Raw genomic sequence first — 25,262 nt, 5'->3', positions numbered from 1 at the left:
CATAGTGTTCAGAACCATACTAGTTACTGCAAGCAAACAAATGAAAAGCTTCAAAAGATTCAAAAATATTGAAACAAAGACTTCTGAAAAGGTTTGTAATTCTTTACAAATATTAATATAAAAAGTCAGACATGTTTATTGTTTTTGAAATATGCATAGATTGAAAGACTCTCATGGGACCATGGACCAGTAAAGGGAGCACTGGATATTTACAAACTAAAGAGTTGAGATAAAGAAAAGGAAAATCCACCAGTTTGGAAATGTAGTCAAGGAAAGGAGAATTTGAGGTTCATTGGGACATTTTATTATGTTAAAGGGGATGCACAAGTTCAAATTATTGGTGTAGGTCAAAGGCAGACGTAAAGACAATGGACAAGTTAAGCAAAGAAACAAACAGGATTGACAAACAGCCTGGCAGAAATTTCAAACCAATGTAGATAACCTAGGCTATGAAGAGGTTATAATGCCTCCTGAACTGCTGGGCCCATTATAAGGAGTTGTTTTCGGAAGGCAATTGGCCAAGAAGACTAGCATTAAGGTTAGGGTGTTGTTGCAGAGTTTTACTTGTTTGGGTTAGGAAGGGAGATTTTTCCCTCTGATTGTTCAGTTGACTTGGATTTACAATAGAGTGGATTTGCCTTGAACAGTCTTGATGAGGCCAAATAGCTTTTATTGTTCTTTACACCATTTCTTTTAAACATCTATAATGCTTATTCCATTTGTGAATGTACCTACAAGAGAAGAACGAACACATGACCTTCTGTAATAAGGCAGGGCAATTTACAGAGGTGTCAAATGGTGGAGCGCTTTGTGGCAAGTGATCACAATTCTATTAGTCTTAAAATAATTATGGGTCAAAAAGGTAAAGTTCTAAATTGGAGTAAGACCAATTTTGACTGAATTAGACAGGAACTTTCAAATGTTGATTGGAGGAAGTTATTCACAGGTAAAGGGACAGTCGGGAAGTCTTTAAAAATGAAATAACAGGAGTTCAGAGACAGTATGTTCTTGCTAGTGTAAAAGGCAAGGCCATTAGGTAGGTGTAGGAAATGCTGGATGACTAGAGAAATTGAGGCTCTGGTCAGGAAAAAGGAGGAAGCATATATCAGTTATAGACAGCTGGAATTGAAGAAATCTCTAGAGGAGTATAAGGGCAACAGGAGTATACTTAAGAGGGAAATCAGGAAGGCAGAAAAGGGACATGAGAGAGCTTTGGCAAATGCTGGAGCCGTTTCAGGTTCCTTTTCTCGAAGACCTGAAAGCATAGGAAGTTGGTGAATAATCTTGTTACTTATGCCGTTTAATATCCCTCAAATATTTTCATTAGCTCAAAGTACTGGTTAGTGCTCACGCATTTGCCATTGTCCTGCGAAGGATGTCACAATGAACTAAAACTACAAAGTAACCCTTTGGCCAAACCATTTGATGAAAACTTCAAACCAACAGAAATTGATCTTATGCCTTCCATAGCAATGCTCATGATGGTGGTCTTTTGACTGTGTTTTTGTAACTGACTTAGAGAGGCTACAGTGCTAAAGGAAATGTGAATAGACATACCAGCAGGACATTACAGATATACACTTTTAAGATGGTAATTAGCACACTTCTCAAAACGTTGCCCTAGTGCATTTTCCCCCTTTGCTGTGCAAAGATGGCAGTTTGGAAATTCAATCTACACAACCACTTCGTGGCCAAAGTCTGAAACAGCACTTTGACAACTATCAAGGCAGAACATAAATAGCATGTCGACATTTCCCACTTAAATGGTGAGTGTTGACAGAAACATAATTACAAACTCATGATAACTGGAATTGAGGGTTGCAGTGAGAAAATGGGTGTCACATTACAAACTGGACGATTGGTAATACAAAATCACTCAAAACAAAAAGGAATCCATCTCATAGTTTATTGAATAAAACTTGAAGTACAAATATAAATTATGAACTGCTTTGATCAGGAGGCAAGCTCGACTCATGGCGTAGGGTAGGCTAAAGTCCATTTCTCTTCACTTTGCCACTGCCAGTCCACAAGTCATAATTTTGCTACTTTCTATTCTACGGCATTCACGCAGGGCTGGGGGAGGAGAGGTGGGGTGAATAGAGAAAACTATGCAGCTCCACATTGCAACCACTCGTAGCATTATGCCTCTTCTCGTGGTCACAGTATCATAGGGGCACTCATTTTCCACGAGACCAGATCGCTAGAGCCAGCAGGCTATTTAACACACAAGTGCATCACAGCTGAGTCTGACCCCCATCTCACCCAATGCTCACACAGATCTACTTTCCAGCAGAAGACACAAGCCTGCAATCAGCCTCTGCTTAATATTCACCTCCCCAGCTTGAATGCTGAAGAGGTGTCCTTAGTCTCTATGATAGAGTTGGGTTAAATCAAATCAGACTGGGGATCAAAGCTCTGATCTATAAATTTAAACCTGAGCATTCAGTGTCTTCACTAGCAAGGCTTTCCATTCCATGAGACATTTCTCCAAATGATGCAAGCTTTAAAATTCATGTCCAAGATCTATCAGCCCAAACAGACAGAACAACACAACTTCTATTAGCTCACTTTTAGAGCAGATAGTTCACATATAATGCACACAGATCTGAGCCTAGGTCTGACCCACACCAAACCCAGCCTACCTTGTACCCACTTCAAGCTCAGCTGATGCCAAGACTGGACCACCCTGTACCCACACCAGACCAAACAAAGCTCCATTCTTTAAATATGGATATATTCCATTATAAAACTTAAACTGTCCCTCTTTCTTTCTCTCTCTCCCTCAGTTTATCCTCATTACCCTGACAGATACAAAGAACTGGTGACTTGATCCCACAATATTTTTTACATGGAGTGAAAGCGCCTTTGGCAAGGCAAGTATGTTGTTGCCTTTTCTCAATTGCCATTTAAACTGAGTGGCTTAAATCAACCATATTGTTCAGATTTGGTGTCATGTGAAGGCTGGTAAGTACAGCAGATTTTCTTCCCTGAACGCCATTAGTGAATCAGATTGTCATAAAAAACAATCTGGTAGTTTCAAAATCATTAGTACACTAGTTGATTTTTAATTCCAGATTTATTAATTTATTACATTTACACTTCTTTCAGTTTGCACGAATAATTCAAACTCTTGTCTTCAGAGTATTAGCCAGAGTCTGCTGATTCATAGTCCATTAACATTACCGTTTCGCTGTCATGCACGATTTTTGCCACTGCTTTCAGTCATTGTTCTGCGCAGGTGGAGAGGGAAGTGGATAAAAGGTGGAGGACAAACGGAGCAAGGGAGCTGTGCTTCTCTTATCACACACAATAAAATTCAGGTTATCTTGCACCCCACTAACCGGAATCTCTGATATTCTCCCCAGCACACCCTCTTCAACTTTCCCAGTTCACTGTTACTGTACAAGATACTGATGTTATCAGTCTGAAGTGATTGTAAAGGAAATTTCTGGACTATTTTTTGCTTTGTACGTACAGTGAAAAGAATTCAAGTGGAGAGGATGTAAGTCACTACAGGTTGCTGTTTATGTCAAGGCATGTTTTTGTTTGATTTTTTGTACTATAAGCACAAACCTCAATGAGTTAGCCAGCATTACTGATGTATGGTTCATGCCAGATAATACAAATTTTACTGCAATAAGTATCTTGATCTCAGCTGATCGACCTTGCTCCGGTAGCCAGGCTAAGATTGTGAAATCTCTGACGAAGGAATTCCACAAGTTCTGAAATGACGTGTCTTTAAAGTTGAACTCTGAGATACGCTAACCCCTCCCATTCATTATCATACCTAAATATTCTACAGTCCCGAAGGGTTAGCCAAAGTACAAGACAGACACCTAAAATCAGGCTGCTACAACAACCGTTCCAATGACCCACTTTGTGCAGAAACAGTGAATGAACCAGCCGCCTACTTCAAGAAAAGAACAAAATGAAAACAAAACAATCAGCTCTCTGTCCTCTCGTCCATGTTGGTGCGTCCCGGCAAAATGTCAGTCACTGTGACAGAGGGATTTGGCCCTGCAGGTCAACACTTTCCCGCATTTAATAGTTCTGTTCAGTAACGGTTTCTCAGTCGCACTCAATAATGTCAGGAAGAGGCTGTATACCTTCCCCCTTAATAACCCATTCCATTCGCAGTAACCCCACTCATAACTTGTATTCTCCACAGTTCACACTCTGTCGCTGGCTGGCCAGGTAACATTGGTTTTAAGACCTTCTCACCGTTCATACATGTGCGCGTGCGCGTGTATTTTATGTCCCACCCTTTCTCTCTCGCGTCACAGGGTGGCGCGGGATCCCGGTCAACCCGGGGACCTGTTGGCAAGTTCCTCTTGCATTTTTTGCCTGCAGCGGGCATACTTCCCAAACATCTGTCTGACATGCTCCTCCTCCTCACGCTGAAGGATTCTCAAGAAGTTCTGCAGCTCAGGCACAGTGAAGGCATCCCACTGGAAAGGAAAAGGAGAGTTAACAGAAATGCTGAGGGACTCATTCATCTGAAACTCAGCCTAACAGTCCAGCTTAATTCTTCAACTCTGAGTTCAAGTGTAATCAGCTTGGAGAGGACTGGAGTGCCAGCAAACTTTAATATTCCAGGGTCTTGAGCCTGATGGTAACCAGCCTAACTGCTCTTGTTCTCGCGATTAGACTGGAGGAAGGAACATCAACATCTTGTAAAAAAAGTCATCAGGTGCTAAAATAGTGTGTGTTAAGGTACTATCGTAAAGAAAAAAAAGACTTTCATTTATATCAAGCATTTCCTAACCTCAGGATGCTTTACCTTGCTTTATAACCAATAAAGTACTCTGCAATGTAATAATTGTTGTAAAGTTAGAAGTTATTTTTTGTGGAACGATTTCCCACAAATAGTTTTGAAATACTGACCAGCCAGTCTGTTCTGGCAATGTTGGGTCCAGGAAAAAGTATCAGGACACTGAGGAAAACTTTGTTTATTCTTTGGAATACTGTGATGGGATATGGGAGAGAGCAGATAGGAGTCCCAGCTGAAATTTCATCCAAAAGACAGCACTTTCACTGGTGTGACACTCCTTCAGTACTGCGCAGGAGTACATTAAATTCCATGAAGCGCTCCACGTTGTGCAATGGGTTTGAACCCATGGCACTCTGACTCACTGGAACAATTGTTACCACTCACTCAAGGATGAAGTGGTTTTTACTGCCTGAGTCACAACACGGAGAATCATCAATATGACATTGAGGAGACAGACAGTGGCAAGAAAAAACTTGAAAAATTGTAAGCAGCATCCTGTCTGGCTTAAGATTTTCAAAGCACTCTTAGCTTATTCTAGCTGCAAATATGCTACATTAGTGAGCATTACTCAGATGGAAGTCAGAAGCCTGCAGGAGGTAAGTGACCTGGCAGTCATCCATCCCAGAATGAAATCCTTAATTTCAGAGATAAAGATCATGATTTGTTCTCATGGTGTGGTCTTTACTGATGTTTATTGTCAGTTCCTAGTTAACCTTGGTTTGATACAGTTGACTATCTCATCAAGCTACTTAGAGAACATTTAAATGATCATCAAGTTGTTGTGGGACAGGAGTCATGTTTGTACCAGACTGGGAAAGGATGACAACAATGCTAAAAATAATATTTTGGACAATTTCTCAACTGTGAATTCACAGTGCAGCTGATACTGGACTGTCCTGCAGGACTCTATTGTAGAATCCATGGGTGAACTACAACAGATGGGAGAACTACAACTGGCAGACCTTTACTCAAATTAAGACTCTATGTATTCAACTTATGGATTTGGAAGAAAAAAGTCTTTCTCCCCATCCATATGTTCACTAATCTGTTAAAACACAGGAGACCTTTTTGGTTGATAAGTTTGCCTCTTTGATCTCAGCTCTCAATTTCATGACCTTTATTTACGCACAATAAAGAGCTTTCAAGTGCTTATGGTTTCTGCTATTAATACTTAAAAGAGTACGGAGGATTGAGACTTTTATTGGTTTGTAATAAAAATGTTTTTAGGAAAGTGGGAAGTAATGAATGGATGTTTTGTTTTAACAAGTTAATGTAGTCTTTTGTTATTATAAGATTCACTGGTTCTATACCATATACAGGGTCAGAGTGCATGGACGATGTCATGGAGGTGTGGATGGGGTTATTATCTGGCATGGGAGCATGAGGAGAATCTTTTAATCTTGCCTTTCAAAAGGTTCGTTCATTTAGATTATAGTTCGTAACATTTATGAAGTGCCACAAACCACGGGTCCTTAAAAGTCCTGCATGAATCCATAAAGATTATGAAAGCTAGGATATATATACTGTATATCCCTGCAATGGAACCAACAAGACCCAAACCAGCCCACATTCTTTACCATACTGGTAAAAACCTGAAAATCAGGAATGGGATAGGGAATCTCAGAATCAGGTCCCATACTTCTCTGCCTGGCACGTTACAACCAAAACAGCAGGAACCACTCAAAAATATTCCTACTTACATTCACTTCTCCTGTCTCATTCTCTTTGAGGACAAGGCTTAGCATTTTGTCATCAGGTCCAGCCAACAGTCGCAGGTATAAGGGGTGCTCATCATCGGAAATCTTACGCGTGTAAACTGTGAAAGAAATAACAAGTCTGCATTTTGGGATATTGAACTCAATTTTAATGTCTCCAAGGTTAGGCATTGAGGGAATAATCCTATTTAAGTTCTCAGTGAACCTTCTCTTCCATGATGAGCAGTACAAGATTCTGAACCCATAACCATGTGATTAGTGAATCAATGCTCTGAAGTGGGTGCTGGTTATGTTTTAATTTGATTAAATATTTTTGAAAACCTAATGAAAGCAAACATTCTGTTAAACCAGAGATATTTATGCTTCAAACTTACAATTCCCCTCACCTTAAAATCCATGCCACAAGTCACGGAAACTCAAGTCCTTTCAGACTATGGAGACCAATACGTACTTGGATATTTCTCCTCACATCAGCGACCATTGCTGAACTCAGCATCAGCAGCTTGCATAATTGCAAGCTCAATTCCCACAGTTTGGGAGATTCAAATTTGATCCCCATAACCACACAGTCATGGAATTGGTAGTCACCGGTGTGATCTCTACTCCGGGCAGTGTCACCCAGTCGAGAGATATACTTTTAGTCCCCAAAGATGAGTGCCCCACAACTGTGACATGGAGTTTCATTTCCTGTTTAGCTCAGGGTCATTGGGAGCTGCAGGCTGCGAGTCACTAAGCTGAGGTTGTGATATCTCTCAGGCATAGTTAATTAAATTTACCATAAGTGTAGGACTTGAGTCAGAGCTCAGAACATGCTGATTACAGGGATAGTGCTGAATGTCTGTTTGTGAAGGCCAAGTATATTTAAAAGATAAAAAAGGTTGCCACAGCATTGTTTTTGTAAATTATCCACAAATAAAATCACTTGTCTGGCATATTTCGAATGCAACTTTATGAGAAAAAGCTCTACACGTTTTTCCTATAACAGAGTGTTTGAATGATTTGACAGAAATAGCTGGTAACCAGCTGGGAAAGTACAAGTCACACTTCCCGAGTCTGGTTGAGCTGCTTTTATTGAATGCCATTTACAAGGGAGGGGACAGGAAGCAGGACCCAGCCAAGTCCCGGGTGAGGCAGCAGATGGGACAAAAATTCACATCCTCCCATTACGGGGTTTAGCAGCAAGTGGTAAAGTGTTTATCTCAGGATTTCCTCACTGTGCAACTGATTGCGAGGGCCTCATCACATCAGCAAACTGGATGTGGTTGATCATTCCCTGCATTATAGAACTCGAGCATTTTAAGGAACAGGAAAAGGCCCCCAAACAGGCAAGTCCTTTTTCAACTGATGAATGCATCTAATTATCTCCTACAATCTTAGTCTACAAGTTCCATTAAAAATAAATGCTCTGTCTGCCCCACAGTCTTTCACATTAGAAAAGTTCAAAGTTCTCTACTGCAGCTTCCTTGGCCATGGGAGCACAAGTTAGAGTATGGAGCATCTGTCTCAGCAGCACTCACGAATATCTGGCTAATGAGTGGAAAGCTTGGCGCAATTCACACAAGTTAAGCTCTGGACATGCTTCTCCAGTTGATAGAATTCTATGCGTGGAAGTGGCTAGTTACAACTTTGGGTCTTTAACTACCTCAATTATTTTATGTTTTCTGCTTGTGTCACAATAGCATTTCTCCATGGCAGATCATTTGCCTGGCTCTTGGGTCTCAGCGTTTCAAAGCTTATTCTCTTTGTTAGACTGGGACTGAGGATTAGCTGTGCCTTAAGTGGGCAGCAGTCTTCCTTTTTGGGTCTGAAGAAGACTCCCACTCCCACAACTTGAGCCCTGACCTCAATAGGTCCTCTAATTTTGTATCGAGGGACAGCTGTCCTGTTGGAGGTGTGGACATTTGGTTGAGGTATCAAAATGTGATCAACCTGCCTTCTTGGCAGATGCAAAATAATCCATATCATGATTTGAAAAACAGCAGGAGAATTCTCCCAAGTGCCCTTGCTAAATTTTAATCCCCCAAATCAATATCAAATGGGTGTAATGGTCATTATCGTGTTGCTGTTTCTGGCAGCTTGCTGGCCAAAACTTCACTGCCATGTATCCTACACTAATGTGTAACCATGACTACAATTTATGCTTTGTAGGGTGCAAAATACTTTGTGCCATCTTGAGTTAAGTTTAATATAAACGCAAGCTCTTTCTTTTTGACCCAAGAGCAGCAGTGCCTTTTTGCATTGGATTTACCTTGGTCATCTTTCTCAACCCGTTCAAACAAGGCAAACTTGCGGGGATTGTCCACCACCATGAATTTGTTGAGCAGCGCTTTGATCACCTCACTGGCCTTCGTGTGACTGCTGATGTGCAAATGCTTCACTGTGTCTTTCGGGAGGTAGAAGGATGTGCGCCGTTTTATTGGCTGCGCGCGGGGCGGTCCCATTGCTTTCTTGGCATCGTAGATTGATTGAGGCTTCATGTTTGCAGACACGGAGATAGGTCTCACCAACTTCAGCTGAACCTTAATGAACCCGGTGTACGTTCCGTCACTGTTCTGTGGAGGTGGGGAAGAGAAGTGAGAGTTGGCATTCTGCAGTCATTGTGAACACATTTACATTGGCAAAGGTAGGCCCATTTACTTCAAAGGCATTCACTGGCTGCGTGACATGTGATGTAGCTGCTTTTTATGGACGTTCCTGCTGCACACAAGCAATGGATCCATCAAAAAAAGTCATGAAACCAGGAATAACTGATTCCCAACCCATGATTTCTACAGGGGCAATCCCAACTGTGTTGACAGAGAGAATGCCAAGAAATCCTGAGTTAAAAATTACACAATAGCAGGTTATAGTCCAACGGTTTAATTGGAAGCACACTAGCTTTCAGAGCATTGCTCCTTCGCAGTCCAACACCGGCATCTCCAAATCAAGAAATTCTGAGGCTGTGTAATGAGGGTGGGGGGACTTGGGGGCACTATCCTAGACTTGGGGAATGGCAGTTCCTAGCAAATAGAGGTGAGCAATCCCTCCTGATCTTGTTAACAATCGCAAGAGATATATTTATTGAGTAAACAAAGAATGCTCAAATAGTGAAAAAGAATTATTCAAGGTGGGCAAAGTAAGGGACGTCTAGCTCATGTATACAGTAATGCAGCATCTGATTTCCCATATTTATTTCACAACTTTCAGTCATGCAACAGTCAACAGAAAGTTTGTATGCTGATCAACCAGCCTTGAAACAGATATTCTGTCAAAATATGGTAATAGGTAACATATAGCATTGAATAAATACAATCTTAAAAATGTTATTGAGGATATCAGCACCATTAAGAAAACTTGCATTTATTACCCAACCTTAATTACCCTTCAGAAAGCATAAATGGGTTGCAGTCCATAATAACAGTGGGGAGACAGTAGCGACATCCACAGTGCTATTCCAACTACAGAGAGTTGTAAACACAGCCCAGTCCATCACGCAAGCCAACCTTCCATTCATTGACTCCATCTACACTTCTTCCTGCCTTGGAAAGGCAACCAACATCAAAGACCCCTCCCATCCTGGTTACAATCTCTTCCAACCACTTCCGTCAGGCAGAAGATACAAAAGCTTAAGTACACATACCAACAGGCTCAAGAACAGCTCTTTCCACACTGTTATTAGACTTCTGAATGGACCTCAGAAGTTTCAAGTCTAACGTTGGTCTTGCCTTTTGTGCACCTTCTCTGCATTCATAACATTGTATTCCTTGCCCTGTTCTATGACCCTATGAACTTTGTATGGTATGATCTGCCTGTACTGCATGCAAAACAAAACCTTTCACTGTACTGAGGTATATGTGACAATAATAAATCAGAATCGAAAAGTGTGGTGCTGGAAAAGCACAGCAGGTCAAGCAGCATCCAAGGAGCAGTAGAAGTTGGGGGGGTGTTGGGGGAAAGGGGCTGAGAGATAAATAGGAGGATGGGGGTTGGGGAAGAGTTGCTGGGATGGCATGGTGGCTCAGTGGTTAGCACTGCTGCCTCACAGCGCCAGGAGTCCAGGTTTGATTCCAACCTCGGGCTACTGTGTGGAGTTTGCACATTCTCCCCATGTCTACATGGGTTCCCTACGGGTGCTCCGGTTTCCTCCCACAGTCCACCCATAGGTCAGATGAATTGGCCACACTAAATTGCCCATAGTTTTCAGGGATGTGTAGATTAGGTGCATTAGTCAGGAGTAAGTATTGGATAGAGGAATGGGTCTGGGTGGGTTACTCTTTGGAGGGTCAGTGTAGACTTGTTGGGCCAAAGGGCCTGTTTCCAGATTTTCAGGCAGTGCATTTCAGGTCCTAACCACACTGAGTATAAAGGCCAACTGGTTGCCTCACTTTTGCATTCCTGGTTGCTGCCACAGTGGTGGAGTGAATTGTTATGGTGGTGAATAGGCTATCAAATAGGCTACTTTGCCCTGATGATATTGGGTTTTTCAAAACTTTCTGACTAAATCCATTTTATGATAAGATGTTAATGAGAGTGTCCATTACCATAACCCTCCACCATTTGGGTCTGCTACTCACCAGCGTCATCAAGAGATCATTATTGATCTGAGAGTTGTACTCTCGAATCTTGGGTTCAATTTCATCTCGTGAAAGAACTTGCTTTTTCCAATCAACGCACTCATCCTGCAAAGCAACAAAAACGTTGATAAGTACCCTTAGCAATGACCCACAGAGCTTCTAAAAGTTTGTCTTGGGATGTTGAATGGTAGCAGATACACACAGCTGGTGAGGGTCAGATGTTTCTTTATTTTCCACTTTACAATACCAATTTTCTCCAACTGTTACTTGATCCTATTGGTTCAAAGTCTTTAAGTGCACTTTGCTCAGGTGGCCAATTCCAAGAATGAGACGATCAGTAGTCTGATAGGCCTTTAGTGATTCTAAAGCAAAGGCTAATCCTGTCCATAACCTGAACCCACCATTATATAGTGATTAGAAGCAGGAGCATCAGCTAATTCTATCATGTTTTACTGAAATCAGTTCATTCAACAGAGACAGGGGATTGACTCTGGGCCAGTGTGTTCTATGGTTGTGCACCAGATCACATAATACCCTGCAGGGAGCTTTCTTTTTCCTCACTTTTAACATGCACTTTGGTAAGTGTTTTCTATCTAAATTCAATATTTACTGAAAGATGTTTGTTTTACTTTGTAGGTCTATTGTAACAAAAACTTGCATTTATATAGCATCTTTAACATGATAAAACATTCCAAGATCCTTCACAGCATTGTCATCCGACAAACACCAACCTGAGCCGAAGTACAAGACATGAGGGTGTGCAACCAGAAGTTTGAAAAATGTGATGCTAGAAAAACACAGCAGGCCAGGCAGCATCCGAGGAGCAGGAGAATCAACGTTTCGGGCATAAGCCCTTCTTCAGGAACGAAGAAGGGCTTATGCCCGAAACGTCGATTCTCCTGCTCCTCGGATGCTGCCTGGCCTGCTGTGTTTTCCAGCACCACATTTTTCAACTCTGGTCTCCAGTATCTGCAGTCCTCACTTTCTCCAACCAGAAGCTTGGTCATATAGTTAAATCTTAAAGGAGAAGAGAGAGGTGGAAAGTCAAAGAGGTTTGAGGAGTGAATTCTAAAGCCTCTTCTTTCTTAGAATATCACAGAGTGATTTGCACATAGTCCTCTCCAATGACCCCTATCACAGTATCAGGTTTATGGGAGGCTTGGAGGTGGAGGGGAGGAATGTGAAGACAGAGAAGGCGTGACAGGCCCTTTCATAAAGACTCCACTGATTTGCGCCCAAGAGATACTAACTCATGGAAGTGGCATCAGTAGAGGCTGTGTCACCGGATCATCCACATGGTTCACAGACTAACAACAGGACAATGTGAAACAGGAAGACAGTTTAGCTACTTTCTGGTTGCTTTGTTAGTGTTGTAGAAAAGCCAGATTTAAACTGCATGCGCTCAATATCTGGTGAGGGGTTCAGGAAAGAAAAGGGGCTCTTGAAGGTTTCTATCAATGTCTTCAGGATGTGTCAAACATCTCTCAGAGGAACCTTCAATGACAGGAAAAGCTATGTCCTGTTCATCTAATACATCCATCATGTGGTTTTATAGCCCTCCTTTCATTACCCTTACAAAACACAGCATCTGAATGTTTCTGTGATTTATGGCACTAGAATAATGAAATCTTAGTACAGAGGCTTACCAAACTTACATTTCTGAAATTGCTATGAATCTCTCTTGCACAGCCATCCAGTCAAAGATCTATAGCACAGAAAAAAGACGCTTTGGCCCATCAAGTTTGCACCAGTCAAAAACAACCTAACTATTCTAATTCCATTTCCCAGCAGTTGGTCTGCTGTTTGTAGTGTAACTATTCCCTGGCACAGTTGTTCAGACAGAGGCTCAGAGAGGTTGCCTTTAACCAACAACAACTTGCACTATTTAGCACTGCTAATGTAGTAATCCATCCAAAAGTACTTCATAAGATGATTACGAAACAAAATCTGATAGCAATCCATGTAGACATCAGATCCCTCCGCTTCACTGTTTGATCACACAGCAGTGCCTTCTGGCCCTCTGAGAAGGGCACTGCTTGTCACTAGCCACCCTGGTATTTCCTTTCTTCCTGGTGGTGGAAATTGAATAAAGATTTGTACACCTGTTGTCTTTCACTGTGTCTCAGTCCTGCGCACACACAACATGGGTGGTGGGGAAAATGTAAGCAGTTAGGCAGTAGTGTGGGGGTTTGAAAAAAAAAGAAAAATAATATATAAGCAGGAGATTTAGAATCTCCTCAGTTTAGGGCACTGCCTCTGTTTAAAAAAATAGACAGCAGATTATGTGACAAGAGACAAGATTTAAAGAACATCTGAAAAAGATGAGGTCATTGAATATGGTACAGTTATATACTATAGATTCTTAGTAAGCAAGGGAATCAGAGGCTATTGGTCATAGATGGTAATGTGAAATTGGAAACACAACAGCTGTGATCTTATTCAATAGTGGAGTCGGGCCAAATGGTATAATCCAGCTAATCTGTAAATTCGTAGCTCCAGAATTTGAGCCCTCGCCAGTTAAAGAAACTGCAGTAGGTGAAAGTGCAACAAAAATCAGGGACATTCAAGGGGTCAGATCAAGGGAATGGGTGGGATAGCAACAATGTCATTGGACAGCAATTTAGAACCTCAGGCTAATGTTCTGGGAATGTGGGTTCAAATCTCACCATGGCAAATGGTGAAATGCAACTGCAGTAAAAAAATCTGGAACTAAAAACTAGTCTAATGATGACCATGTTGTAAAACCACATCTGGTTCACTAGTGTTCTTTAGAAAGGAAATTTGCTGTTTTTAAATGGTTTGGCCTACATGTGACTCCAGACCCATCGCGATGTGGGTAGTACTGCCTCACTCTTAACTGCCCCACCAGGCAATTAGGACAATAATTTCTGACCAAGCCACTAAGGCCCACATTCAACTAACAAAACAAAAAGCATAAAATATTGAGTCAGGTTGACGCTCCAGAAGCAGCTACCTTTTGTTTTTATGTTTTGGTTTCAGTAGAATGCATTTCTGGAACATGGACATGGGAAATAGGAGTACGAGTAGGCCATTCGACCCTTCAGCTCTCCTCCGTCATTAAATATGACCATGACTGATCATCCAGTTCAGTAGAGAAAGGAGGAGAACTTCTTCAAGGTAGACATCCTTGTAAGAGGATTCTGTTCCCACTTTCACCCCATATCCTCTGATCACTTTAGCCCGAAGAACTATATCCAACAAAAAGTAAATTAGTCACTGAACAGGAAGCCAAGACATAGAAATCACCCATAACACAGTAATAAATACTGTTTTAGATTCTGCCGTATTTTCACTCTCATTCTAACATTCACTCGGCATAATGAACCTACTTCTTCCACTGGGATGGGCCAAATGATCTCTTCCATCCTTGACATTGGTTGTATTGCTCCTGCTGCCACAGGGCAAAAGACAGACCACAAAGGACAACTGATGAACAAAATGCCCCAGAACAAGAGAAAGCCATGCAGATCCTCGGGTCTGCTCAACTTCTAGCCTATTAATTATTTCATCATGGAAATACCTAAAAGTCCATCTCACGCCCCACCATCTCAAATTAGAGCTGTAAACATACAAACATATGGCACTGGACTGTATCAGAATCAGTACGACACAAATCTGCAGCAAGTCATGCTTAAATGATATATTGCTCTTGGCATAGGAATTTCTGGCCTTTGGTTTAGTCTGAGCCAAATGATTATAGAGTAAACTTCCATTTAGTCATTAGTCATCCTGGTGTTACACAGCTGAAGATTACCTCCTACTTTGATATATAAGAGTAAACTCAGTTGGAACAGGCAGATTTCCAACACTTTCAAGAAGCATGTTTGTAGAAACAGGACTGCTTCCACCTGATTCTCCTGCCTAGATAAATCTCCTGCACCAATAATAAACAGCTATTGCACCAAATATGGTGAGAAAAATTACCTCCTCTCTTGTTTATATACAGCTACTCCTTCAAATATAAAGTCCAGACTAGAACATGTTTTGTTTTTAAAGAGAACACGGGTCAGGGAGATGGGTGTGACAGAGAGAGCATGATGTTAATCCCAGCAGCATTTGTTAAATCAATTTGAAATTTTCTGATGTCATTTATCATTAAATGCTAAAGTTGCCATAGCCTTAGCAGGCCTAGGCAGGGGAACAGGAGAATGTTTCATGGTTAACTTCAAGTCTGGTTAAACTTCAGAGTATGAACTGTATGGGTATTATTTATGATCCCACTGATATAGGCTGCTATTTGCTTTATATTTTTCAAAGCTCTTGAATTATGGTATATGCAGCTGAAGTACAAATCAGCTATGTTCTAAATAAATGGCAAAAATATTGGAACATGTGAAGGTCATTGAGCCTTTAGAGTCTGTACTGTCTTTCAGTTAGATCACAGCTGATCTGTATTTTTTTCTCCATCCATTCTATCTTAATTCAATGCCTCCTTTATTGAGCAAAAAAATCTGCCAAGACTATACTTATGAGAGGTGAAGATCATTGGGAGGACAAATGGAGAGTAGTTGAAGTCCAACAAAACAATAAATTGGTTTGTAAAAATGAATCTACCAATCAAATTTTGACAATTATAATAATTCACAGCCAATATATCCTTCCTGAAATGTAGAGCACAGGATTAAATGGACTGGGTGGTGGGTGCTGAAGGCCTACTCCTGTTCTTATGTTCTTAAATATGTTAATTTCAAAAGCTTAAAAAAAAACTACACAATATCTTTCACATCTTCAACACATTGTTAAACATTTTGTAGCAAATTACTGTTAATGTACTGTAGCCAAAATTGCAGACAACACAAAAGTAGCTAAAAAGGACAATTAGAAGAGGGATAGAGACACTTTACAGAGAAATTAAGTGGGCAAAAAGTTAGCAAATGGAATATAATTTGGTAAACATGAAGTTGTTCATTTTGGTAGGGATAACAAAAGAACAGATTATTTAAATGGAGAAAACGGTAGAAAGCTACATATTGAAGATAGTTGCACATGAAACAAAGTTTGCACAGGTGCAGCAGGCAATCAGGAAGGCTAATGGAATGTTGGCCCTTTTTCAAGGGGTTTGGAGTATAAGAGTAGGGAAGTTTTACTGCAACTGTATAGAAATGGGTGAGACCACCTGGAGTACTGTGAGCAGTTTTGTATCCTTTATTTAAGGAAAGCTATAATTTAATTGGAGGCATTTCAGAGAAGATTCACTAGGATAATTCCCGGTATGGAGGGTATGTCTTATGAGCAAGGACTAAACAGATTAGGACTTAACTCAATGGAGTTTAGAAGAATGAGAGGTGACCTTGTTGAAACATATAGGAGTCTTAAGAAGCTTGACAGGGTAAATGCTGAGAGGATGTTTCCCCTCATAGGAGAGTTTAGGACCAGAAAGCAGTCTCAAAATAAACAGGTACCAATTTAAGACTGAGGTGAAGAGGAATTTCCTATCTCAGAGGGTTGAGAGTCAGCAAGGATAGCTATGGGACAGAGTCCTTTCTATACATTTAAGGCAGAGATAGATTTTTGGTCAGTAGGGGAATCAAGGGTTACGGGGAAATGGCAGGAAAGTGTATATAAGGAATGTTATACCAGCTATGATTCTACTGAATGGCAGAGCAGATTCGAAATGGCCTACTCCTGTTCTTTCTTATGGACTTACATTTTCCAAATGTGGTCACAATTGCTTAATGGATAAATGCAGAACACATCTTTGATGCTGTGCAACCGGCAACAATTTGAATATTGGGTTAATCTGGTTTTGTACTAGTCAGGGAATGATTAATGGTCAGGACGTTAGATTTCCCTACTCTTCAAAAAAAAATGCATTTTGTCTATCTGAACAGGCATTGTTTTACATTGCCTCTGACAATGTACCACTCTCTCAGCATTGGAGTGAATTGTCAGCTTAGAGAATAGGTTCAAGTATTTGAATATCCACAAGGATTTAGCAGCACTGAATCCAGTGTATGTTTCAGGTTCATGCATTGCATTTATACCATGTAATCTCCCAAAGGAGAGAATTTGACAACCCACGAAGGAAAGTTCATCTGATTCATTCTTTCCAAGAAACTAAAGGAAAAACCAAAAGCAACATTCTTAAAACAGTAGCTGTTCCAGTTCTCTTCTAAGTATTTCATTGTTCAGAGGTTTGCCTTTTTCAGCTTTACAAATTATTTTTAATTTAACTCGTGGCCTTAACTTGGAGGAATGTGTTGGTTACCCTTGGAATGCTAACCTAAATGTCCTCTTTAGACTCTAAATGATCTGACAAGTACTTTCAGTTTTGAAACTGACTTGGAAGTCTCTTTTTCTGCACAAAAGGGAGTATTTCTGATTTTGGGTGACGGTGTAAAAAGGGCAGTAGTGGATCAGCTGCTCATTGTAGATCTCTTCTAATCAGGTCAAAATTCCTCCCAAACAGCGATCCCACGTGCAATGGACTTCTGGAGAGTTTCTCTCTCGTGGCTGGTATCCAGGACCCCTGTGGGTCTTTGTATGGATGTACACAATACAGGATCAAGCTCAAAATGATATCCTTCACGGTGGAACTATGTGTTAGCCTTCAGTCTAGGCTGATGTGAAGAGAAGCCACCTGGACTCAGCACCAGATTGCTAGAGAGGCAGGAAATGTATCAGATTTAGAGGTGCAAATGGTCAGAACTGCTATGATTGGAAAGAGACCAGAACACCATTATGTGTATGAGAGAGGCCATTATGCTAGATGTGAAAAATCCACAACTCAAGTGTTACACAAGAAAGAAATCGAGATTCTTTGAATGCTACACGTGAGGAAGATTCACAATCCATCAACATGATTACAGTATATAATTAATACGATATGCGAGACCTCCATTTACAATTAATACTACCCTGTGAGACCTCAATTTACAATCAAGAGGGAAGCAATAAACACATCCCACAAATGAATAACAAAACAAAAGACGGTCAGAAGAGAAAGGAAGTAAGCCAAAAGTTTATTAACAAGAAAGCACATCAATTCCTATAGCACGGAATTGTGTGTTTCTGTGAATCAGTCAGGAAGCTTCCCACACTTACTGACTTATCTGCTGACTGCCTGTGTTCAGTCAGCCCCTGGAGCACATTTTTAACTTCCTTCATACAACTGCTAAGCATTAGGTCATTGCATTCCAAGCTGGGAAAGGAGAGTGGAGGGTGTGGGGTTGGGCAGTCCACGTGGAACACCCTCCATGTTGCCTGGCATCTCATACTTTGCATAACGTTCAACAATCCTGTTCATCCTGCCCGCCCTACTTCTCTAACTGAACTGGGTTGTGGCCAAAATAGAAACAGGAAGAGGTCGCTCAAGAAAAAAAACTAAACATTTCAAATGCACCTACTTGCCCCAGTGATCTTTCCCTGGACCATTACTATAATGACAGTGTGTTGAGCTTTACTGAAGGGCTAATAACGCAAGAGAAAACATTTCTTGCACAATACTTTAAGAGGACTTTTTTTTGTTGAGAGAGCTAGCAAGCGCGGAGTGCGGGGGGACATACACCACTTTTTGTCATACACGTAACATCCATCGCAGTTTAATCTGTCACAAGGCTTCTTCACCATTATCATGACGTCTTGACATATTCAGTATGTCAAATATACCTAGATAGAGGATGATATACATTTTAAATCTCTCTTTCCTCCTCCATGGTGACAGTACAACACGATGGAGGTTGAGGTACATGAGTTCAGTGCAAGAACTTGCCTCAGGTCCGCCATGACCTGATGCCTCAGTGAACCACGTGAATCAGAAAGTCCCAGGCTTCAGTGCTGCCCTCTGCAATGCTAGCTCATCTCACTAGCTCCCACTATCCATAGTTGCAGTGCTCTTGCTCTTCTGAGAGACCAAGTAAATAAGTCAGCCTGGCTTCCTACTTTGCTTATTCACATTGTAAAGTATCAGCTAAAAACAGAATGTAGCTCAGCTGCACAGTGGAGTGACTGCCAGGAAATGTACTTACCCAGTAAATCACCCAAAACTACCAAATCTTTGTAACTTCCTGTCTCTGCCATTGGCTCGGTTTCTCTCTGAGACTAGCTACTGCTCACTCTACGTCTTGCTTCAACCTTCCACTGCTCAGTTATCTTCTGTCCTGCATTGTGTAACACTGGCTGTCCCTCAAAATGTGAAGCACCTTGGGATGGTTTATTAAATTGAGGATGCTTTATAAATGCAAGTTATTGGTTTGGGTTGAGGACAGTATTCTTTTTGATTGTGATCACCTGCAGTTGGCTGTCCCTAATATTTCTATCCTACAAATGTACCTACATTGACAAGGTCCTGGAGCAGTACCAAAGGGTCAATTGTCCTATATGATTGGAGAGGTCAGGGATAAAGATGAAAGGGAGAACTGGAGCCAGTGTTAAGCAACAAAACCTATATGTAATAAGGCCTCAACTCCCACTGCATTGTTCCTGGACTTCCCTGCAATTTATCTTGAAACAAAAGCCTTGATTAGCACTGTCTGTGAGGACAGTGTGTCGTAAGTCAGAGAGGTTACTGAGTAACTTACTTTCTAAATCCCTAGTAAGTTGACCAAGAGAATACTATGTGAGAACTCTCATTTGATTTTTGAAATTTTTGCCACGTTTTGAGAAAACAAAATGCTAAATGCAGAGACAATTTACCCTACAGTTATGTGGATGGGGGAAGGGGCACAGGCATCGTGAGACAACTTGGATCTCACAATGAATCTGAGGAAGCCCACTGGGTAATTCACCTAAAGCCAGGGAAGTCAGCAGCCTTTTTCTGGGATAATCTCCAAAGCACTAGAGAGGGGTCAAGGGTCAGGGCACATCAGTCACTCCAGTTATATATTCTGAAACAATTTCATTTTACCACTGCACCCGCCCCCAACTGTCTTTCCTGAGGCAAGGTTTCTTCACATCCTGACTGCTCACAGTCACAAGAACATGGGATGAAACACTCCCTCTGACCACCCACACCTCTCCATGCCCTGACCTCCTTTCACCCAACCTTCCTAAAGCTATCCACTCTGTTATACTTCCACTCCCTCTCCTTTGTCTCACTTCACCCTTCAATATTCTCTTTTCCTTAATCCCTTCCCTTTCAGACATCCTCTTCCCGAATGCCCCTTCAGACTCCTCCAACTTTCCTTTTCATCCTTCACCCCAATCTCACATCGCCATTCCCCTCCACATCTCCAACTCTCCCCGCTAACCCCCTCGCCCCAGCTCTCTTCCCCACGAACCTCCCCACCCCGACTCTCTTCCCCACAAACACCCCCCCACACCGACTCTGTTCCCTACCGACAATGTCCCCCGACCTGACTCTTTCCCACCAACACTCTCCTGCCCCGATTCTTCCCCACCAACACGCCCCGACCCCAACTCTCTTCCCCACAACTCACCCAGACTCTCTCTTTCACAACCCCTCAACACGGCTCTCTTTTCCACAACCCCCCCCCCCAGCTCCAACTCTCTTCAGTGTAAACCCCCTCAAGTCTCTCAACATCCCCCTCCCAAATAATCTGCCCCCCCACCCACCCAAAACACCCGTTGACCCTTTCTGTCTTCCTCAGCCCTTGCCTGAGTTCTGTCTAACTCACCTTGTACTTCCTCGGTTTCTTGATGAAGGAGGTCCTGGCAGTGAAGAACTGTTCAAACTCTGAATCTTCTTCCTGACTGCAGTAACCACTGCTGCTAGTGCTGGTCCACGTCATCTGGAGTAACGAAGAGAGGGGGGGGGAAGCGAATGGAAATTGGAAAGAAAAAAAAAGCAGCAATAACCCACTGAAAGTGGAGAAAAGCTGGCCTCAGCAGCCTGTGAAAGATCCCACACACAAAGCCCTGGACTTGATGTGGGTAGATATGCTGTGCTGTTACTCTCTCTCTCTTTCTTTCTCTCTCTGGTTTGCCTCTGTATTGTCTCAGCTCAGCACTGGGGGCTTCTGTCTCTCTCTTTCTCAGTAGCCGTTGAAATTGGAATGTACACACGCTGCTGATTCCCAGAGCTGATTTGCTGCAGGAAAGGGCTGGGAATGTGTGATCTAATCCGGATCCGCCTCCTTCCTGCCTTTTACGTGCAATCCCACTGATTTCATTCTCAAACTATTCCAACTGCTAAATATAGCGGCTTTAACCCCTGACATGCCAAGTCATTGTAAAAGTCTCAAGAAATAAAAACTGTATGAGGCCTGAACAGGGCTTTGGGTATACAGTGGAAAGAGAGTGAGAAGCATCATCAGGGGAGGGAAGAGGTAACAATGAGAGAGGGTGGGGTGGGATGGGAGGTAGGAGAAGGTGGTGAGGTGGAAGTAGGGAGGAAATAGGGAGGGGAAGGGACAGGGCAAATGGAGAACATGGGAATGCAGAAAGGGAAATAGGGGAGGGACAAGTGAGGTGGATTCAGCTGTGATGGGGACAGAGAAAGGGAGGAACGGCAAAGACAAAGAGAAGGAGAAAGTCAGAGGGAGGAAGATGGAGAAACAGGGAGAAGAGAATGGAGTCAAGGGAGGAGGGAATGAAAGAAAGGAAGGGATGTAAGGTTCAAATGGAACAGGGCTACTGAAAGGGAGGGCACAGGGAGGAAGAGGATATAGCAGGAAGGTTAAGGAAAGTAAGGCAAAAGAAGGCTGTTGGGAGAGGAGGACAGAGGATTGAAAGGGAAGAGGGTGGAATAAAGGGAGAATGGAAGGGAAAGGGAAATTGAAGGGCGAGAGAGGCAAAAGTGAAAGGAGAGGTGGAAGTGGGAAGAGGGTTAAAGTGCATAAGCAGACAGCATCAGCTCACGCAGTAATTCAGGCGGAACTCTACATTTCCTGTACAAACTCCCAATCTCTGGGAACAGTTTGCACCATAACTCAGTCCCCAGCAGAGAGACATAAGGAGATAAAAACGTTCAGCACACAGACTCACCATGTGTACCTAGCAACACCCCTAATCTGTGTTTTTTTCCAATGTCCCTGACCTGTACCCTCAAGTTGAGCTGTGAAATCACTGAAGGAATCATCAGAGAGAGGAGAAATAATTTCATCCTGGCAACTGCTATAAAGTACTCAGTGCTTTTCTTGAACAAGATTGAGGGAAGGGAAAGTTGTACAGCATCAAAAAGAGTTCTGATTATTGCTTTCCTATTAGTTGTTGCCTTTGTGAAATTCCATGTCCTAGTCAACAGATTTACCTCGATCAATCAGACCAAATCTGATAAACTGGTCAAAATCACATATTGGCAGCTTGCTGTGCTGAGCTTCTGTAATCCCTACATTCTTTATTTCTTTTTAGTGTTTGGAAACCAGAGCCTTAAGTTTGGCAAATTCATTCTAGAAGTTTGTTATTGCTAAAAGCTGGACTTTCTCTATCAGAACCCAGTGACTCAAGATGCACAGATCCCCTATAAATCCTAATGGACTGGACTCAGAACATTTACACACAATTTTGCTGACCATCTCTGTGAATTGGAGATGGGGTAAGGGTAGTTAGGATAGATCAACAAAGCAGCAAATTTATCATTTTGACCTTCTGCACCCCTATTCTCCCAACTGCAACCCCTTGTCAAGTGAAGCCTTGCCAGATTTGCAAGGTAATGCCACTTTAGTCATTCTCTGTTGGATAAACAAGAGTGCCTCAGTGGAGGAGTCCCTCAGTCTGGCTTAAGGATTGGATGGGCTTGGGTAAGCATATTCATTTCAAACTTGTGTCGACTGCTTGCTTTGCCAGTCAGAACAGGCTAGTGGGTTTCGCACCAATTTAAAGCGGCAAGTGGAAGCCATTTTGCTCCAAGTATGTTGGGCCAAAGCGTCTGTTTATCTTTTAAACATCCCTTAAACCAATTTCCCTTGGATTCCATATATTACATATTGTTGCCATGACAGGTCCTAATCAGAATCTCAAACAAGAACATCTTGGGTCACTAAAAAAAGAATTCAAAGTTTGGGTGAAGATTTGTAGCTCGGGTGCTCGTTGTTGTGGTTCTGTTCGCCGAGCTGGAAATTTTTGTTGCAAACGTTTCGTCCCCTGTCTAGGTGACATCCTCAGTGCTTGGGAGCCTCCTGTGAAGCGCTTCTGTGGTGTTTCCTCCGGCATTTATAGTGGCCTGTCCCTGCCGCTTCCGGTTGTCAGTTTCAGCTGTCCGCTGTAGTGGCCGGTATATTGGCCCAATATACCGGCCACTACAGCGGACTGCTGAAACTGACAACCGGAAGCGGCAGGGACAGGCCACTATAAATGCCGGAGGAAACACCACAGAAGCGCTTCACAGGAGGCTCCCAAGCACTGAGGATGTCACCTAGACAGGGGACGAAACGTTTGCAACAAAAATTTCCAGCTCGGCGAACAGAACCACAACATTAAAAAATAGTTGAGGGCATGTTCCATTGTCCTGCTCACAGTTTTTGCCTTGTACTTAGATTGGAACCAATGTTGTACATTTCCACCCACCCTCACGAATGGAGTATATGACCCATCCATCTACAATTAGCTATATTCCATGACTGGCTGTGGGTATAACCGTATTCACTACAATTCTGTATGCTGTCATCCCTCCCATCTCACTGATACATAACTGAATGTAACAGTAGATCATAACTGGTCCCTCCACTCATCACCTTTCCCCAGCTTCCCATTCTCTCAAATATCACTCCCCAATTTATCTGTGGGCAGGGCACATTTCTTTTTAAAAAGAGGCTCATCTCGAAGGCTAATTGTTAATTTTCGGGGAACTGATGTTTTTCGTTCTTACTGACTTCTTTGTTAATATTATTTTGTGTGTTTGTGAGTCCAAACACTCCATAAGTAAACAAAGCAGAATAAAAATAATTCAACACCATCCTCAATAATTTCCAAATATCTATTACATTTATAACCACAGCCCAAGCATTGGTTTCCTAGGCACCACATTATTTAAATTGGCATAAGACAACATGTATATGTTAACATATTTTGTCTCCAAAATAACTGACATACACTTCTGCACAAAAAGCCACAGCCCTAAACGCACCATCCAGATGGATGGTCACAATTAAGACATTTTCATCATATTTTCACAAAGTTGGAATATTTTAATCAGGCAATTATAATCCTTACTATATTGCAAATCTTAGATTAAAATAGTTGCAAAGTAGTTGCAATGTTCATTACAAAAGCAACTACTGCATTTTTTCCCCATGCAGTTCCTAAACATACGCAACCTTAAGCCTGAGATACCACATTCGTTTGCAAGTCAGTTATTCCTCAAGTGACTTCAAGCTTTCCTAATTTCCAAGTAACTAAGTGCTCCTTTGCTGACAGGTTTGAAACTGTTTTCACCCCACCACCCTTTTCTCCCCTTTTTGCAGTCACCTATCCCTCCTTATAGTCTCCCTCCCTCCCTCTCACTCCTCCATCCAGTCTTCCCCTCTGTTACCCTTCCTTCTAGTCCTCATCTCTCTCTCTCTCTCTCACACACCCTTCCTTCCAGTCACTCTCTCCCTCTCATCCCTCCTTCTGGTCATCCCCTCTCTCAACCCTCCTTCCACTTTCCCTCTCTCAACCGTCCTTCCACTTTCCCTCTCCCACGCTACCTTCCAGTCAGAATTAGGCCCTGTTCTTTCGTGTGAACTAGCAGTGGATGTGTTAAAGAGATACATGTATACTTCAGTACTAACTGACTAACCTGGGACGAGGGCACAAAACCTAATATATCCTCTACCGTTCCCTCACCTAATTCCTAAACTTTCTCACTCCTCCAGCAACTCCTGGCTGGTAACTCGTTGTCTCGCACTTACTTCATATTAATGACTGTTAATAATGTTTCTAGTCCATTCATCTGCAGATCTGCGTGAAGACCTGTTTCAAAGCTGGTTCAGGAAGAAGAATCCCCTCCCCACTTTCCACTTCAGAGTTACCAGGATACATTTCTGCATTATTCTGACCTCCTCCTCTTCATGAGGTGATGGGGAAATGGTTCAAGGTATCTGAGAACATGCTTACCCTAGCTCCGCAGCTTCCGATCACAGACTCCATTCCTGTAATTTTTGGCGATTTTAACCCATTTCAACAATTTCAGCAAGCATATCATGGCTACCTAATCTGTTGAATTATTCACCTCCTCTTTGCACAGCCACTGTGCAACTGAGCTAGATTGAGGGCTGACATAGGACGTTGACAGTGTCTTCCACAAGTATTGCCAAAATCCAGATTGGGAAGTAGGAGCTAGATGACAGTTTGGGTTCTGGGGCACAATTTTCATGTATGGAT

The 25,262-nt window shown here is 42.1% G+C and overlaps 1 protein-coding gene and 1 long non-coding RNA gene across 3 annotated transcripts in view; one reads left to right on the top strand and one right to left on the bottom strand.

Annotated features, from left to right (window-relative positions):
• Positions 1-1,892: 1,892 nt before the first annotated feature.
• The window catches only part of LOC122559172 (ras association domain-containing protein 1-like), an 88,108-nt gene continuing 64,738 nt past the window's right edge, over positions 1,893-25,262 (bottom strand). The window contains exons 3-7 of one of the 2 annotated variants that reach the window (XM_043708549.2): positions 20,636-20,749; positions 11,040-11,144; positions 8,735-9,038; positions 6,472-6,587; positions 1,893-4,448 (exon numbers count right to left, since the gene is read on the bottom strand). In XM_043708549.2, coding sequence (XP_043564484.2) covers positions 4,302-4,448; positions 6,472-6,587; positions 8,735-9,038; positions 11,040-11,144; positions 20,636-20,749 — 786 coding nt within the window. In that variant the 3' untranslated portion in view covers positions 1,893-4,301. The remainder of the gene's footprint in view (positions 4,449-6,471; positions 6,588-8,734; positions 9,039-11,039; positions 11,145-20,635; positions 20,750-25,262) is intronic. The other variant, XM_043708550.2, reaches the window with a different exon arrangement.
• Positions 8,994-25,262, top strand: part of LOC148147981 (uncharacterized) — a 114,900-nt gene continuing 98,631 nt past the window's right edge. The window contains exon 1 of the long non-coding RNA XR_015759427.1: positions 8,994-9,109. This is a non-coding gene — a long non-coding RNA (uncharacterized LOC148147981). The remainder of the gene's footprint in view (positions 9,110-25,262) is intronic.

This window comes from Chiloscyllium plagiosum, unplaced genomic scaffold (genome assembly GCF_037043375.1).
Source record: "Chiloscyllium plagiosum isolate Xiang-an unplaced genomic scaffold, Cpla_swu_hap1 HiC_scaffold_14, whole genome shotgun sequence".
In the NCBI taxonomy this organism is placed as follows: domain Eukaryota; kingdom Metazoa; phylum Chordata; class Chondrichthyes; order Orectolobiformes; family Hemiscylliidae; genus Chiloscyllium; species Chiloscyllium plagiosum.
The sequence above is the reverse complement of the archived record's forward strand: the minus strand, read 5'-3'. Positions and strand labels throughout refer to the sequence as shown.